Source organism: Magnolia sinica, chromosome 1, assembly GCF_029962835.1.
Source record: "Magnolia sinica isolate HGM2019 chromosome 1, MsV1, whole genome shotgun sequence".
Lineage (NCBI taxonomy): Eukaryota > Viridiplantae > Streptophyta > Magnoliopsida > Magnoliales > Magnoliaceae > Magnolia > Magnolia sinica.
The window spans coordinates 135,586,844-135,602,073 of record NC_080573.1 but is presented as its reverse complement, the minus strand read 5'-3'; the positions used below and the strand labels follow the sequence as shown (position 1 = coordinate 135,602,073).

Here is a 15,230-nt window from a genome sequence, read left to right as displayed (position 1 = left end):
CTCTCTTTAGCCAAGTTGTCTACCGTAAGGATTCTATTGCAACCCGCGAGCCATCCAAAGCATATGAATTTAGGAGGGACCGGGTATTTCCATATGAAGGGGTTGGCGTCGCAATGAGAATGCGCTGCAGGATATATGAGAGTATACAGGGACTTCACGGAGAAAGAGCCTGATTTGTCCAGAGACCACCCAATATTGTCACACTGAGAAAAGAGAGGCATTGTCTTTGAAATGCAGTCCTGAAGGTCCGTAAACTCCCTGATTTCTTCATCATTCAGGTTCCTGACGCATCTAATATCCCAGACAGTTTGCACCAACAATATGGAATAGCATCTGTTGATGCAAATATCTTTGTCGGGGGAGAGCTGGTAGATCTGAGGAAATTGAAATTTGAGCGGCTTTTCCCCCACCCACGGATCTTGCCAGAAGCGGATAGAAGACCCATTACCTAAGACATAGCTGCAGTTTTCGATCACCGGATTTTTAGCGGAAAGGACTCCTCTCCATAGATGCGAAGCCTTGTAATACGAAGAATCTTTCGGCCACCATCCACCATGAGATGAACCATACTTCCCTTTAACAATCGAGGTCCATAACGCGTCTTTCTCTGTCGCAAATCTCCAAGCCCATTTCCCAAGCAATGCGGAATTCATAAGTTTTAAATTTTTGACGTTAGCACCTCCCTCCCTGAACAATTTGCAAACTTCATTCCACTCCAACAGATGGAACTTCCTCTGATTTTCCTTGCCAAACCAAAGAAAATCCCTTCTAATTTTTTCAATCGCCTTTAGGACCGTGGCTGGACATCTGAATAGAGACATAAAATAGAGGGGAAGGCTAGAAAGGACTGACTTGATCAAAGTCAAACGACCGCCCAGCGATAAATATCAACATTTCCACGATGCCAGGTTTTTGTGAAACTTGTTGATAACTCTGTCCCACATAAACTTCGACGGGGGTCCTACAACAAGGGCGAGGCCGACAAAAGACGTCGGGAAGGAATCAACCTGGCACCCGAGCATAGCTACAAAGGATTGAATCGTCGAAGAGGGCACGTTAACTCCTAGAATCTTCGATTTACTCATGTTGATCCTGAGACCAGAAACCGCTTCAAAACAATGCAATGTGATAAGGAGATTCCTGATGCAATCCGACGATGCGCCAGAAAAGATGAGGGTATCGTCAGCAAACTGAATATAGGTAATGGGATCCGCTAGGCCAGGCATCGCAATTCCGCGAAGAAGGCCTTGCGCCTGCCCTCTGATCAACATTTGAGACAATGCCTCACCAACAATTAGGAAAAGAAGGGGGGAGAGAGGGTCCCCCCTGGCACAACCCTCTCGAACTTTTAAAGAAGCCCTTTGGAGATCCATTAAGGATAATAGAGAAGTGGGCAGAACCGATGCAAGCCTTAATCCACCTTCTCCATCTGATCCTGAAGCCCATACGAGAAAGCAAGTACAGGAGAAAATCCCAATCGACATGGTCGTAAGCTTTTGCAACATCCAACTTACAGAAAATCCCTTTCGACTTAGACTTATCACAAGAGTGAAGAACTTCATTAGCAATGAGGGCTCCATCCAGAATCTGTCTGCCTTTTATAAACGCATTCTAATGAGTAGATATAAGTCTTCCGATGACCTTGGAGAGACGAGCATATAAAATTTTCGCAAGGATTTTGTATGGACTACCTATCAGACTGATCGGTCGGAATTGAGAAACAGAGTTGGCCCCTGCCACCTTCGGGATAAGAGAGGTGAAGGAAGCACCGAGACCTTTCGAAAGTCTTCCTCTGGCATGAAATTCCTGAACAAATGACAGGACATCATGGCGGACTGACTCCCAAAAGATCTGATAGAAACTCATCGAGAACCCATCGGCCCTGGGGACTTGTCCCCACCTAAGGCATCAACGGCAGCTTTCACCTCATCTTCTGAGAATTGGGCCTCTAATAAGTCAGCATCTGCCCTCTCCAAAGTGTTAAAAGAAATATTATCTAGGCGTGGCCTTATCCACTTTTCATCTGTTAGGAGCTGTTTGAAATGAGAGATGGCAATACCTTCAATCTCCGATTTGTCCTCAATTATGTTCCCATTGTTAGAAATACTGAGGATAGCCTTGGACCAGGCCTGCATCTTAGCCATGTTATGAAAAAACTTTGTATTTTTGTCACCATCAGCGATCCATCTGATTTTGGATTTGATCCTCCAGGAAGCTTCATCTTCAAGAGCTATATTCGACAGGTCCTGAATTATGCTAATTCACCTGGACAAGGATTCAACCGAAAGCTGGGCAACTTCAGACTCTAAGTCTATTCTCTGAAGGTTGGAAAGAAGGGCTTCAACTTCGGCCTCTCTCTTTTGGACTACCTGATAGCGCCATTCCTTGATCTTGGACTTGAGAAGTCTTGAGTTTACAGAGCAACTTATGGCCCGCATAACCATCTACCCTGAAGCTGGAGCACCATTCCACTATGTTTTGACGGAGACCCTTTGATTGAAGCCAAGAGGAATTAAACTTGAAAGTCTTCGGACCCCAGTTGTCGTCCTCCACAGTTAGAAGGATCGAACAATGATCAGACGTGGTTCTCAGCAGAGCTATTTGTTGAAGATGAGGGAAGACCTCCATCCATTCGGGAGAAACGAGGAATCTGTCTAGACGTGTCTGAATAGGAGCCGCCCAACCGTTAGTCCAGGTGAATCTGGCTCCTAATAGAGGTAAATCAATGAGTTGTTGATGCTGAATCCACTCGAAAAATTGAAACATAGCAGAAGATGGTCTTCTCTTTCTGGAATGATCTTCAGCAAATCGAGTAATATTGAAGTCACTGACCACGCAGGACGGACCTATAAAGGATTGTCTGACCTGGGTTAGCTCATCCCAGAAATCATCCCTGACTGAATCACCGTTAGGCCCATAAACAACAGATAAAAGACTTTGGAAAGGAGAGGACTTATCTTGAAGTTTAATCGACATCGACCAAACGCGGCAGAAGGAAGAGAGGAGATCCCACTTGGACGATTTCCAGGCAACAAGAATACCTCCCGATGTACCGACAACATCCAATGCAACCCACTTAGCATCGTTCACCCTCCACAAGGTAGCAAGCAGATTGTCTTTGAAAAGAGGAACTTTAATCTCCTAGAGACACCACATCTGGATTACACCTAGTAATGGAAGCTTTAATCAAACTCCACTTGTGTTTGGAGCCAACTCCCCTGACATTCCAAGAAATTATCTTCATTGGCTAAGTACACTTCCCCGGTTGCCCTGTCTCCTGGGTTTATAAGATGAAGCTGAAATAGACCCGGACTGGCTTCCAAACGATGCAATTCGCGACTGGTGGAAATTTTAGCTAATTGTTTTCCTGCAGATTTGCACTTTTCAATGGGTCTCCCTCTATTCTCAATACACTGAAACAAAGCAACATAGTCTTCCAGCCGATCTCCGAAGGACAAACCGAGGGATCTCCCAACCTTCCCGATGGCATCTCTAATCCATCTCTTGTTCTGAATCTTAGCCAATAGATCGGCCCTATTCCTTTCCAATGGTTCTTTCTCAATCTGTGCGTCCACAATCACCTGCAGAGGTTCCGCCATTGGAACGTCACTAGAGAGGTTGTCTTAAAATAACGTAATCGGGACCAGCTCCGATGCGTCTACCAATGGAGGGGAGGAAAAGGATGGAGAGGATGGACAAGATTGATATTCTGAAAGGCTATCTCTCCCAGCAGAGTCAATTTCAGGATCGAAAGACGAACTTGGATTAGAAGAGCAAATCGGAGTAAGGAGGAGGTTGGGGGTTTTCCAGCCAAGCGCGGGAGAATCGGGTCGATTCGGGTATACTGGAATAGTGGGGGGTAGAGTGGGGGTAGAGGAAATAGATGTTGACGGGTGATGGATAATTGATAATGAGGAATCCAGATTCGAATCCAGGCCCGGGTAAAAGGACCCGCTCGGATATGTAACATTGGAAAGAGGGGCCTGGATATCTGACACCCGTCCCCATGCAAGGCCTGGGAGAGAAGCAGAACAAGACACATGTCCCACAAAGTGTGAAGAGAAGGGAGAGCGTGATGGAGCAATAAGTGCTTCTAGCGACGATTGAGGACATGATTTAGTAACTAGCGAGTATTCGGAAGACTCCCCTGGATAAACGACTGCCTACGCTTTCTCTGAAGCTGATATGTCAGCTATCGCTCCACGCGTCAGCGGGTCCATCGATGTTAATGAATCCGCAGACGGGCGAGATGGAGCTGGTACAGGAGTAGTCGGCTGAAGCGACAGAAAGACACCACCTGTCTCCCGGAGAGCGAGTGTACGATCCTCTCCGTTGCAGACGTCGGATAGACTGGTAGGCTTCTGTGATGGTGCTCTGCAGGAGTAGCAACCTTGTACACCTTCTGGTGTAAGCTGGTGGTTCTTCGTCGGCACTGGTGGAGTTCCTTCTCTGATGCGCCATAGGTCACCCCACCGAGGGAGCGGGTCATCCTAAGCTTCTTTGATGACCAGAAATTCCAGAGAATGATCGTCAACCGACACTTTAACAAATGAAGGCGGTGAAACTCCCTTCTTCCCCCTAACTCTCACCCTGATGACGCCGACCTCCTCCCCGAGTTTCGTCTTAGAGTCCAGTTCAAGATATGATCCCAAGTAGGCAACGACAGAAATGAAGAACTCATCGAACCACGATTCCAATGGAATTCCCCATATTTGGAACCAAACATTTTCCATGCCAAAGATGGAAAAGTCTTCCCACTTCATGACTCTGGCCACTGGACCGCCAGAATGTAGATGACCTGCCATCAACAGCATATCTGGATTAATTCTCAGGCACACCTTCACCCAGAGTTTGTTATATCCCAACGGTTTTATCCTGTAGTTGCCTGGCCGAAAGCCCGTAGTTTTCAGCGATCCAATCGTTCACCTGAGATATGGAGGCACCTTCCTTACACATAATGACAATCGTATCCTTTAGGTCATCTCTAGCCCTTTGAAAGTTTACTATATTGACTGAAATGGGAACATCCTCCTTAAGAGTAGAGCCAGCGTTGATGATAGGAGTAGGCATGGCTTCGGACAAAGGGGAGATACTATGAGGAGAAGTGGGTGCATTGTTCAGAAGAGCCTCCTTGAAAGAGACAGGCGCCGAGCTGGTAGGAAGAGGAGAGGGGAAAGTAGGGGGGTTCATGGGCTTGGGACGATACACCTTCGTGGCAGCAAGGGAGGCTTGAGGAGAGGGATGAGATTTGGGCCGAATCTCGCCCTTTTTTTCTTTTTCTTTTTTTGTTAGCTTGTTAGTACACGACACTGTCAGTTCACACATCACTTTTAGCCACCCCCACTAGGGAATCGATGCCAAGACCTCGGAGTTGAAACTAGGTATCTTTCACTCAGTCTACCACTTGAGCTATGGATATGGGTGTCCAAATCTCGCCCTTTGAACCAGCAATGGACATCCTGCGATCTTAACACCGTGCAGCATATCCACGTCTCTAGCAAGCTCAGCTTCAGACGACATACGAACCAGCGCAAAGCCTCTATAAGCTCCAGTATTCCGGTCTCTACGCATCACCACGTCCATAACCGTACCCGCACGGCCAAATATCCACTCGATATTAAGTGGAAACCATTCCCTTGGAAACACTTTCACAAACAGGGTAAGATACGCTACTCGATTCCTTGCAGAGGGACCCACAGTTCTAGACTTTTGACCAGGAACAGTCTGCCAAACCTTCTCGCTCTGTCCTTCTGCTTCGGTTCCAGGCAAAGTAGGAGCCTTTTTCTCTGTAGTATTCAAACCTCTTGAATCCGAGGAGTTCCCGCTCGACTTCCCGGAGTTGATAGTGGAGCAATCTCCCCATCTTTGTGGAATGGTGTCGCTCGGCTTCGTCATCTTCGTGGAACGATGTCGCTCGGCTTCGTCATCTCCCTTATTATGGATGCTAGTCAAGATTGCGCAAGTAACCTCCAATTTTTTGGAGATCTAGTCGCCGTTAACATGGGCCCACCAATGTCACAAGATCCGAACCGCTTTTAACAGACACCAACAATGTCATATGATCTAGACTGTCGCATGGTTGACAGGTTGAGGTAATGTAGGCCACGCCATTATTAGATGAAGTTCAACATGTGTCATGCAAGATCCAAGCTACTTCTAAAATGGGTCCCACGAATGTCAAACGATCTGGACTATCACATGGTTGAGGTGAGATCCAAATTGTTCATAATTCGATTTTCAAGACTCGGGAGACGGAGAGGGAAAGGAAGAGGAAGGGTAGAAATGAGAGGTAGAAACATTAGATAAGGGTAGAAGAGGGTTAGGTTAGGTGCTTTAACCGAGGGTTAAAAATATCATTTACGAAAGAAAACAAAAAGTTTTACAAACCCAACCATGGGTAATTTTTTCCGTTTAAAAACTATCAACATCATGGTGCCTCTGAGGTGATCCTTTTTGTTTATATTTTTTTCCTCTATTAAGTGGTCCTAATAAAAGTAATGTTGCTACTTAAAAAAGAAAAAAGAAAAAAGACAACACCTTGACAAGAAACATTTTGTAGCAACAAAGTCTCTCGTAAATCTGGTGTCTCCTGCCTCATTAATCAATTTACATTTCAGAATCAAAATGGCAATCTTCTATTTGTAGATCAGCAGCTTCGATCAACATTTCTTTTGTCAAGAATAACGTCAAACAAATATAAACCGCCACTCAAGTAATTGAAACGATATTCAAATTAAACAAGATATTCCAAGTGGTTTACTTTTTTGAAGAGTAACTCTATAAGTTGTTTTGCATTTTAAAGTGGTTTTACTTTTTTTTCCTTCGAAAGGTAGGGATGTTTTATTCAAAAAGTGCCGAAGTGAAGCTAGGGCAACAAAAGATTACAAGCCAAACAAAGCAAAAGGATTACAACCGTCCACAAAACCCAATCTGGATGCCCAACCCATCACATCTAACTTTACCCGCCTCACTTCCTCTTCAATGAAGACACATTTATTACGGAAGCATTGATTATTTCTCTCCCCAAACAGCCAAAGCACGGCCATATGCATTAGCCTCCACACTGCCTTGCCTTCCTTCCCAACTCCACCTCTGCCTCCATGCATGGGCTAAAGGAGGACCTCTATAGGGTTTGGTATCACCCAAGCTATGTTGAACAAGCCAAGAAGCTTAACCATTGCCTCCCAAACAAAAGCACAATGGATGAAGAGGTGGTTAACCGACTCCACATCTTTTGTACACATTACACATGTTAGGGAGCAGCATGGATCTGCTTTCAAGGTTATCAACAATTAACACTCTATTCTTCTCCACTAGCCACACAAAAGCCGCCAACCTAGCGGGAAGACTATAAGACTAAGAACAATGTAAAAGCCTTGTGTGCCTCCATTGGCAGCTTTCGAAGGAGCTTATAGAAGGATCAAGCCAAGAAACTTCTTGATTAATTGACGTGCCACACCAGCAAATCCCTCTCCCCCAGGGAAGGACAACAGCACTTCAAATGGCTTAGGAACTTGACCAACTCATCTACCTCTTCTTCCAAGAGATTCATTGCGGGGGAGACCAAATGGTGACACCTTCTGACATAAAGAAACATTGAGCTACCATCATGTTTCGAGCCAAAAAGGGAGGAGCTAAGGGAACAAGATTTGAAGCAGCCCATCCCCAAACATCCTCTTAGAAATGAATGTGGTTGCCATCACCCAAAAAGAATGATTCCCCTTCCTTGAATTTGTGCATCATCATGGACACCGCTCTCCATAGCCAAGACATCCTGCAATGAGAAGAATGTCTCACCCACCATCTTCCTTGAGCCCCATACTTGCTAGCAATCATTTCATGCCAAAGTTTTCCCTCTTTAGTGTCAAACCTCCACAGTCATTTCCCAAGAAGAGCCATATTTATCTCTTCCAAGCCTACAATCCCCTCCCCCCTCCCTTCACGAAAATAGGTTGCATACCTTTTCCCGCTTTATAAGGTGGAATTTACAATAGAGAAGCTTTGATGAGCGTCAGTCTTCCACCTCAAAGAAAGATGGCGGCTTTTCCGTTGCGATAATTTCCTTTCAAACCATTCTAATACCTTATCCCAAAGGTGTTTAGTTGGCTTCTAATGCAAGGAGGAAAGCCAAGATACATTAATGGAAAGGAGCCCACCCTGCAACCAAATACTTCGACAAAGCCAAAAACCTCTTCTTTTGTCATCCATATGCCTAACATCTCACTTTTGGAAAGGTTAACATTGAGACCGAAGACAGCTTGAAAACATCGAACAATCTTCCCCGTATTTTCCACCACTTCTTTATCCTCATCACATAAAAAGAATGATGTTGTCAGCAAATTGAAGATGAAAAAGCTGGACACTCGCATTTGCCACCTTAAACCCACGAATGAGGTCAACCTCTTGACCATTGACCTTTCTCTAGCATTTTACTGAGGGCTAAAGCCACCACTAAGAACAGAAACGAAGATAGAAGATCGCCTTTCCTAAGTCCCCTTAACGACTTGAAAATGCCTTTCAGGGACTTGTCGACAAGAACAGAGAAAGTTGTTGACTAGCAATCATTTTATTTATTTATTTATTGTTCTTTTTTATTTTTATTTTTGATAAGCTGCGTTTGAATCCAAACCTCAATGCCAAAACACACCATGTCTACCACTTAGCTACAGTCTTGAACCTATATTTTATCTATCTTTAGTATAAGTCATCTACTTAAATGGCATAGGGTGAGGATTTTTTATGCTCAGGTTTTTATACAGTTGGATTTGACAAGATTTGTTTGCGAGAAGAATCCTTGCAAGTTGCCCAAGAATTTGTTTGTGTTGTCGGATTCTTCATCCACACGATAAACAGAGTTGCACAAAGGGAAACAAGGATTGAGAAACAATAAAAGCTGTTGTAAAAATAATTTTTAAAAAAAAAAAAAAAAAACACCCTAAATGAATGATACCTTAAATCCAATGCCAAATCTTCCAATATGATCTGGATCATCCACCTCTGGTTGCTTGTGCCCGAAAGAAAGCATTCTCAGAATATCTAGGTGAGACATGCCGTGCCCATCATCAATGACTGAAAGCACAGGAATGGCTTTCCCGTCTTTCTTCGAATATAGCTCCTCGATAGAAATATCTAATCTGTTGAACAAATCACCATTGAAGTTGATCAAATATGACAAATGTCGTTTGTGCAACAAATAAAATTTAAGATAGTATACAACAAGTAAAATGTTTGACAAAAAAGAAAGAAAGAAAGAAATGAATCCATTCGTCTTTTTTAAGCTGATATAACCATTATGTTTACAGTAACTAGCACAGAATAGCTGCATTCACCTTGAAGCTTTCGCATCTCTTGAATTGTCGACAAGCTCTGCTATTGCACCAAAAATCCATCCAGAATGAGCTTGACCAAGAGTTCTGAGGTAACTTGGATCAGTGCGTACAAAATTCTTCTGGAGACAATCATCCTGCTTTTGTAACAGAGACCGACATCCATCACCTCCAGATTCATGAGGAGAAGGGTCACGGACAGTGTTTGGAAGCTTGGCTTCTGGAGAGTTCCATCCTGGATGTGCACCTGAGTCTATCTGTGAACAATTTCTTCCCTTAACATTTGCATCTGCGCTATTTCTTCCCTTAACATTTGCTTCTGCGCTATCACCTATTTCCTCCCCAAAACAATGTGTAGTTTCTTCACAAAAAACAGAGGATGCAGCCGGTGTACCCACCACACCCAAAGAACCTGGTTGTATAGCTTTCAAGCAAGAACTTGATGGCATAACGCTTGGGTGAGCATGTCCACCGGTGGTAGGCTTTTGCATGGATTCTGTGCATAATTTCCCTAGATCATGAGATTCCATCAGTGGTGCACTCTCCAACAAATTTGGCACATGAAAAGAAGAGGGGGGGAGAGAGAGAGAGAAAGAGAGAGAGAGAGAGAGAGCAAATGCAGCACATGAAAAGAAAGAGAGAGAGAGAGAGCAACTGCAGCACCGAAAAAGCTATTATTTTGAAATACGCACGTTTGGAAAAATATTTAAATAAGAGCTTTTTTTAAGGGTAGTTGATGCCATTTTTAAATATTATGAAAGCTCCATTATAAGAGCAATTCATATGGTGGTTTTGGTGGATCTCACCATAGATGGTCCATGCTCCAAATGGCAAAAGACTGGATGCTTACATACGATCTTTATGTTTTTAAGACATTTGGGCCATCCATTATGCCGGACATTGGATGTGGATTTTACATCATATGGAGCACACCTTTGATGTGGATCGTCCATCGTGAGAACCAAACCTTCAAAGTGGGTCGTCCATCATGCAAGGCCCGTCTTGGATGTCGACCATTCATCACTAGGGGCCCACTTTGATATAAGCCATGCATCATGTGGGGCCCAACATCAGTGCTAAATGTCCTTTATGTGGAGTCCTTCAATGTCGACCACCCATGACATGGAGTCCACATTTGGTGCGTCCATAGAGTGGGCCCCGCCATTGAAGTGGATTGTCCATCATGTGGGGCCCACTTTTGATATCTACCATTCATCGTGTGGGGCGCACCTTCTATGTGGATCATCAATCATGTGGGCTACCTTGGATATGGGTTATCCATCATGCAAGACCTTGGATGTGGACCGTCATTAGGTGGGGCCCACTTGATGGGGATCGTCCATTACAAGGAGCCAATTTGATGTGGGCCATACATCATGTGAAGCCCATTCCGTCCTTTATGTGGGCCCAACTTGATGTGGACCATTCATTGTGTGGGGCACTACCTTCAATATGGGTCGTTCATCATGTGGGCCCACTTTCAATGACCATCTATCATGTGGGGCCCAGTTGATGTGGATAGTCCATCATGTGGGGCCACATTTTGATCCGAGCCATCCATCATGTGGGACCCACCTTTGATGTCCACCATCCATCATATAGGTCCCCACTTTGATGTGGACCGTCCATCATGTGGAGCCCAACCTTCAATATGGGATGTTCATCATGTGGGACCACCTTTAATGTCAACCTTCCATCATGTGGTCCCACTTTCAATGTCCACCATCCATGTGGGTCCCACCTTTGATGTGGACCGTCCATCAGGTAGGACCTACTTGATGTGGATCGTCCATCATGTGGGGCCACACTTTGATGCAGGCCATCCATCATGTGGGGCTAACCTTTGATGTGGTTGTGCATTATGTGGGCCCACCTTCGATGTGGACCATTCATCATGTTGGGCCCCACCTTCAATATGGGTTGTTCATCACATGGGCCTACCTCGGACAGATTGTAAAGAGAAGACAAGAGGGTAAGATGGGAATTACGTGAAAAGTTTAAGGACAAACTTGTCCAAAAATTAGCCAAAAACGTCTACCCACTTAAGCCAAATATGCTCTTTTTCAAAAAGTAACCCCTCCCCAACTTATAAAATTGGATCTTATTTACTACTTTCTAAACAAATAAGCCCCCTAATTAAACTTTTACCAAACAGTCTAAAAGCTTTTTTTAGAAATGAGCCAATAAGCTCTTATTTGTAGACATGTCAAATGCCCCCAAGTGTGCAAGCTGTTGCCTCCTTGCAAAAGGACTTGAAGATGGCCACATGCATGCCAACGTGCAGAAGTGGACTAGAGAGAAGGTATTCATGCAAATAACTAATACAACCATCTCCATTAGTTACAACACTTGTAACCAGACCAGACCAACAGCTAACAATGGTTGCCTGTGCAATCAAAAATTCACCTCACCTGATGGAGCAATAGACTCCTCATTTACTTCACAGGATGGTGTCTTTGCACGATACTGAACTTGAACATGGCTATGATCTGAACCTTGATGTGGAGGAAGTATGTAGAAATCATATGCCGTGCAGTTCACAGCAGCAACCTTCAAAAGCAACGAGAATGATAAATAAATTTAAAATAAAATAAAATAAAAAGATGAACTCAATGGCATCACACCAAATGTTATATCATTGAGAAACACGACGATCAACGATTGTAAATTTGTTTTCAGAAAAAAACTCGCCAGAATTATTTAAAAAGTGCAGCTCATGAGGAGAATCTTGTCAAGAAAGCAGCAAGTAAAGAATGACATCAACTCCATGACCAACATTCCAGACATCAATGAGATGCACCGGCTTCCTCTCCTTAGAAGAGCTACTAGTAAAAACTGCATTATGCATTCAACTAAAAACAGATACCAAAAATAAAAAATAAACAAAACAATGCTAGCTCAAGGAGAGCATTGATATGCATCACCTTAAGTCGAGGCAGTTGATAACCTATAATAGCCTGCAATCAGAGCATGACAGCCCTGAGGTGCTTGACTACCATCTCTTTTCAAATATTCAATTGAGGTGGATGTGAACACACCATTCTTGGCTGATGATGCAAGGTATATGAAGATAGAAATAATGCAAAATACAATTGAATAACCAACAAGAGGAACAGTACAATCCAGGAGACATTTTTACCCTGCCGGTATCCCGTAGGAAAGTAAAAAATACACCCCACTCTGTCTTTTGCTGAGAATTCTCAAAGGTAGGGCGCAAAGAAAATACAGGCAAGCCAGAAAGTGAATATCTTTTTGCTGGTTTTATTTCAGATATGTTCCAAGAACCTGGGCTGCAAAAAAGGTTAATGTCAGGAAACAAAAAGTTTAAAATGCAAGTAAATGGAGCAACCTATCAAAAGACTAACTTATCCAAATGCTAAATGCACAGCTGAAAAGAACAGAAGTCGCATTAACACAAAAGAAGTGAACACATGGTTAAGTTTAAAATAAAAACAAAACAAACAATGCATTATCATTCTCAAAAGGCCACTATGTAGCATATCCACTGACTTATTGGGAGTGTTTCGAGAGTTTGGCAGCAGGGTTAGCTTAAACTGGAATATGCTACTTATTAGGATAACTCAAAAGGTTGATATCCAAGATATTTCGTAGAGCTATTGGGTTGACAGTGTTCTTTCCTGGAAAACTATTAGCCACTATTTGGAAATAGATGGTATGGATCAATTACATTTAAAAATATCTAATCATTAATCTAGATCCCATCATATGGCCACCTTTGATTTATCAACATGTGAATAATCACTTTGAACAAACTATTCTAGCCATTCAATCAAAAAACAGAAAATGGGTCATACCGTGTTCGAAATATCGGTATCGCACAATGTATCGCACCCTTGAGATACAGATACATATCGGTTATCGCACGGGATATATCGTTTGTATCGCATAGTTTATCGCACTTTTTGGGAAACATAGGGAAACATTGGGAAAATGGTTGAATTTTTTAATGAAACTTTGGGGATTGTTAAAAAACCCCTTAATACACACTTTTAAATCATAACATCTCAAAAAAAATATACACATAATAAGTTTCCGTTGTTGTATAGGGTCCTAAGCCATGCGATGTTTAACTGAACTAATGCAACTATATTAAAATTGGATGCATGATATTTATAAATATATTATAGTCATGTATGAAAACACAACCAATTCATTGAAAAGACAAAGAATAACTGAAAAAGTAAATTTTGAGAAATATACTTATGATTAATGGCGATATGAAGTGACGTCACCGAGTTCTGAAGGGCCAACCATGATGTATGTGTTGTATCCACACCGTCCATCCATTTGAAGATATCATTTTAGGCCATGAGAAAAGGAATGAGTCAGATCCAAAGCTCGAGTGGACCCCACCACAGAAAACAGTGGAGAGAGTGACGCCCACCATTAAAAATTTCTACATGATGTATGTGTTGTATCCACACCGTCCATCCATTTAAAGATATCATTTTAGGCCATGAGAAAAAGAATGAGTCAGATCCAAAGCTCAAGTGGACCCCACCACAGAAAACAGTGGAGAGAGTGACGGCCACTTTTAAAAATTTCTAAGGGCCACAAAAGTCTTTGATCAAGCTGAAAGTTGTTTTTTTCCTTTTTTCATGTTTGACTTAACTTATAAACAGGTTGGATCTCAGATAAACATCATAGTCGACCCATGATCAGGGTTTCAAGGGTGGGTGTCCCTCTCCCCACTGTTTTCTACGGTGGGGTCCACTCCAGATTTGGATCTAACCCATTCTTTGTCTCATGCCGTAATATGATCTAGCCAAATGGATGGATGGTGTAGATACAACACATACATCATGGTGGGCCACACAGAACTTGGTGACATCACTTTAGTAGCCGATCCGGCTACGCATCCTGAGAATCCATGGACGCAGATTTCCTGCGCAAGCCATTTGCAGGAAGTTCCGGCATTGAAAACTTAAATGGGGCCCAACGTGATGTTTGTGAGTAATCTACTCCGTCCATCCGTTTTTTGAGATCATTTTAGAACAAAGAGCCAAAAATGAACAGGATCCAATTTTCAAATAGGCTGAAAACGTAAGGATTGAACATCCACAGTCGAAATATTCGTGGGGCCATAAAAGTTTTGAATCAGGTTAATATTTGTGATTTCAGTTCATCTCAGATCCGTGGGCCCCACCATAATGTATTTGTTTCATCCATTCCGTTCATCCATTTTTACAGATCATTTTAGTGCCTGATACAAAAAATTATAGGGATATGATCTCATGTGGACCACACCACAGGAAAACAATAATGATTGGATATCCACCATTAAAATCCTCCTAAGGCCCACTGTACTGTTTATTTGACATCAAATCTGTTGATTGGGTCATAAAGACCCAGATGAAGGGAAAAAATAAATATGTGGTTGGATGACAAACAAACATCACTGTGGGCCTTAAAAAGGTTTCAACGGTAGAAATTAACAGTTCCACTGTTTCTTGTGGTATGGTCCACTTGAGTTGTGGATATGGTTCAATTTTGGGCTGAACACCTAAAATGATCGGTAAAAACGAATGGACGGCATGGATAAATCACGTTCAATCACGGTGGCCCAACAGAGTTTACTCGGTACCAGCGTACAGGTCACCCGTCATTGACGGAAACGTCATTGACGGAGACGGATTGGCTACTCCACTAGCCAATGGCTGATGGTCGGTGCTCTGTGGGCCCCACCATGATGTATGTGTTTCATCCATGACGTCCATCTATTTTTATATATCATTTTATGATATTACACAAAAAATTAGATATATTCCAATATCAACTGGACCACATTACAGGTAACAGTGTGGAATGAACGTTGACCATTAAAAACTTTTTGGGGTCCATAAAAGTATTGGATCTAGCTGATATTTGTTTTTTCCCTTCATC

General features: G+C 42.9%; 1 protein-coding gene across 5 annotated transcripts in view; it reads right to left on the bottom strand.

The window, feature by feature from the left end:
* The window catches only part of LOC131219258 (uncharacterized), a 44,996-nt gene that overhangs the window by 22,715 nt on the left and 7,051 nt on the right, over positions 1 to 15,230 (bottom strand). For 3 of the 5 annotated variants that reach the window (XM_058214313.1, XM_058214335.1, XM_058214344.1), the window contains exons 4-7: positions 12,466 to 12,616; positions 11,738 to 11,876; positions 9,330 to 9,837; positions 8,951 to 9,134 (exon numbers count right to left, since the gene is read on the bottom strand). In XM_058214313.1, coding sequence (XP_058070296.1) covers positions 8,951 to 9,134; positions 9,330 to 9,837; positions 11,738 to 11,876; positions 12,466 to 12,616 — 982 coding nt within the window. The remainder of the gene's footprint in view (positions 1 to 8,950; positions 9,135 to 9,329; positions 9,838 to 11,737; positions 11,877 to 12,465; positions 12,617 to 15,230) is intronic. The other 2 variants (XM_058214322.1, XM_058214329.1) reach the window with 2 other exon arrangements.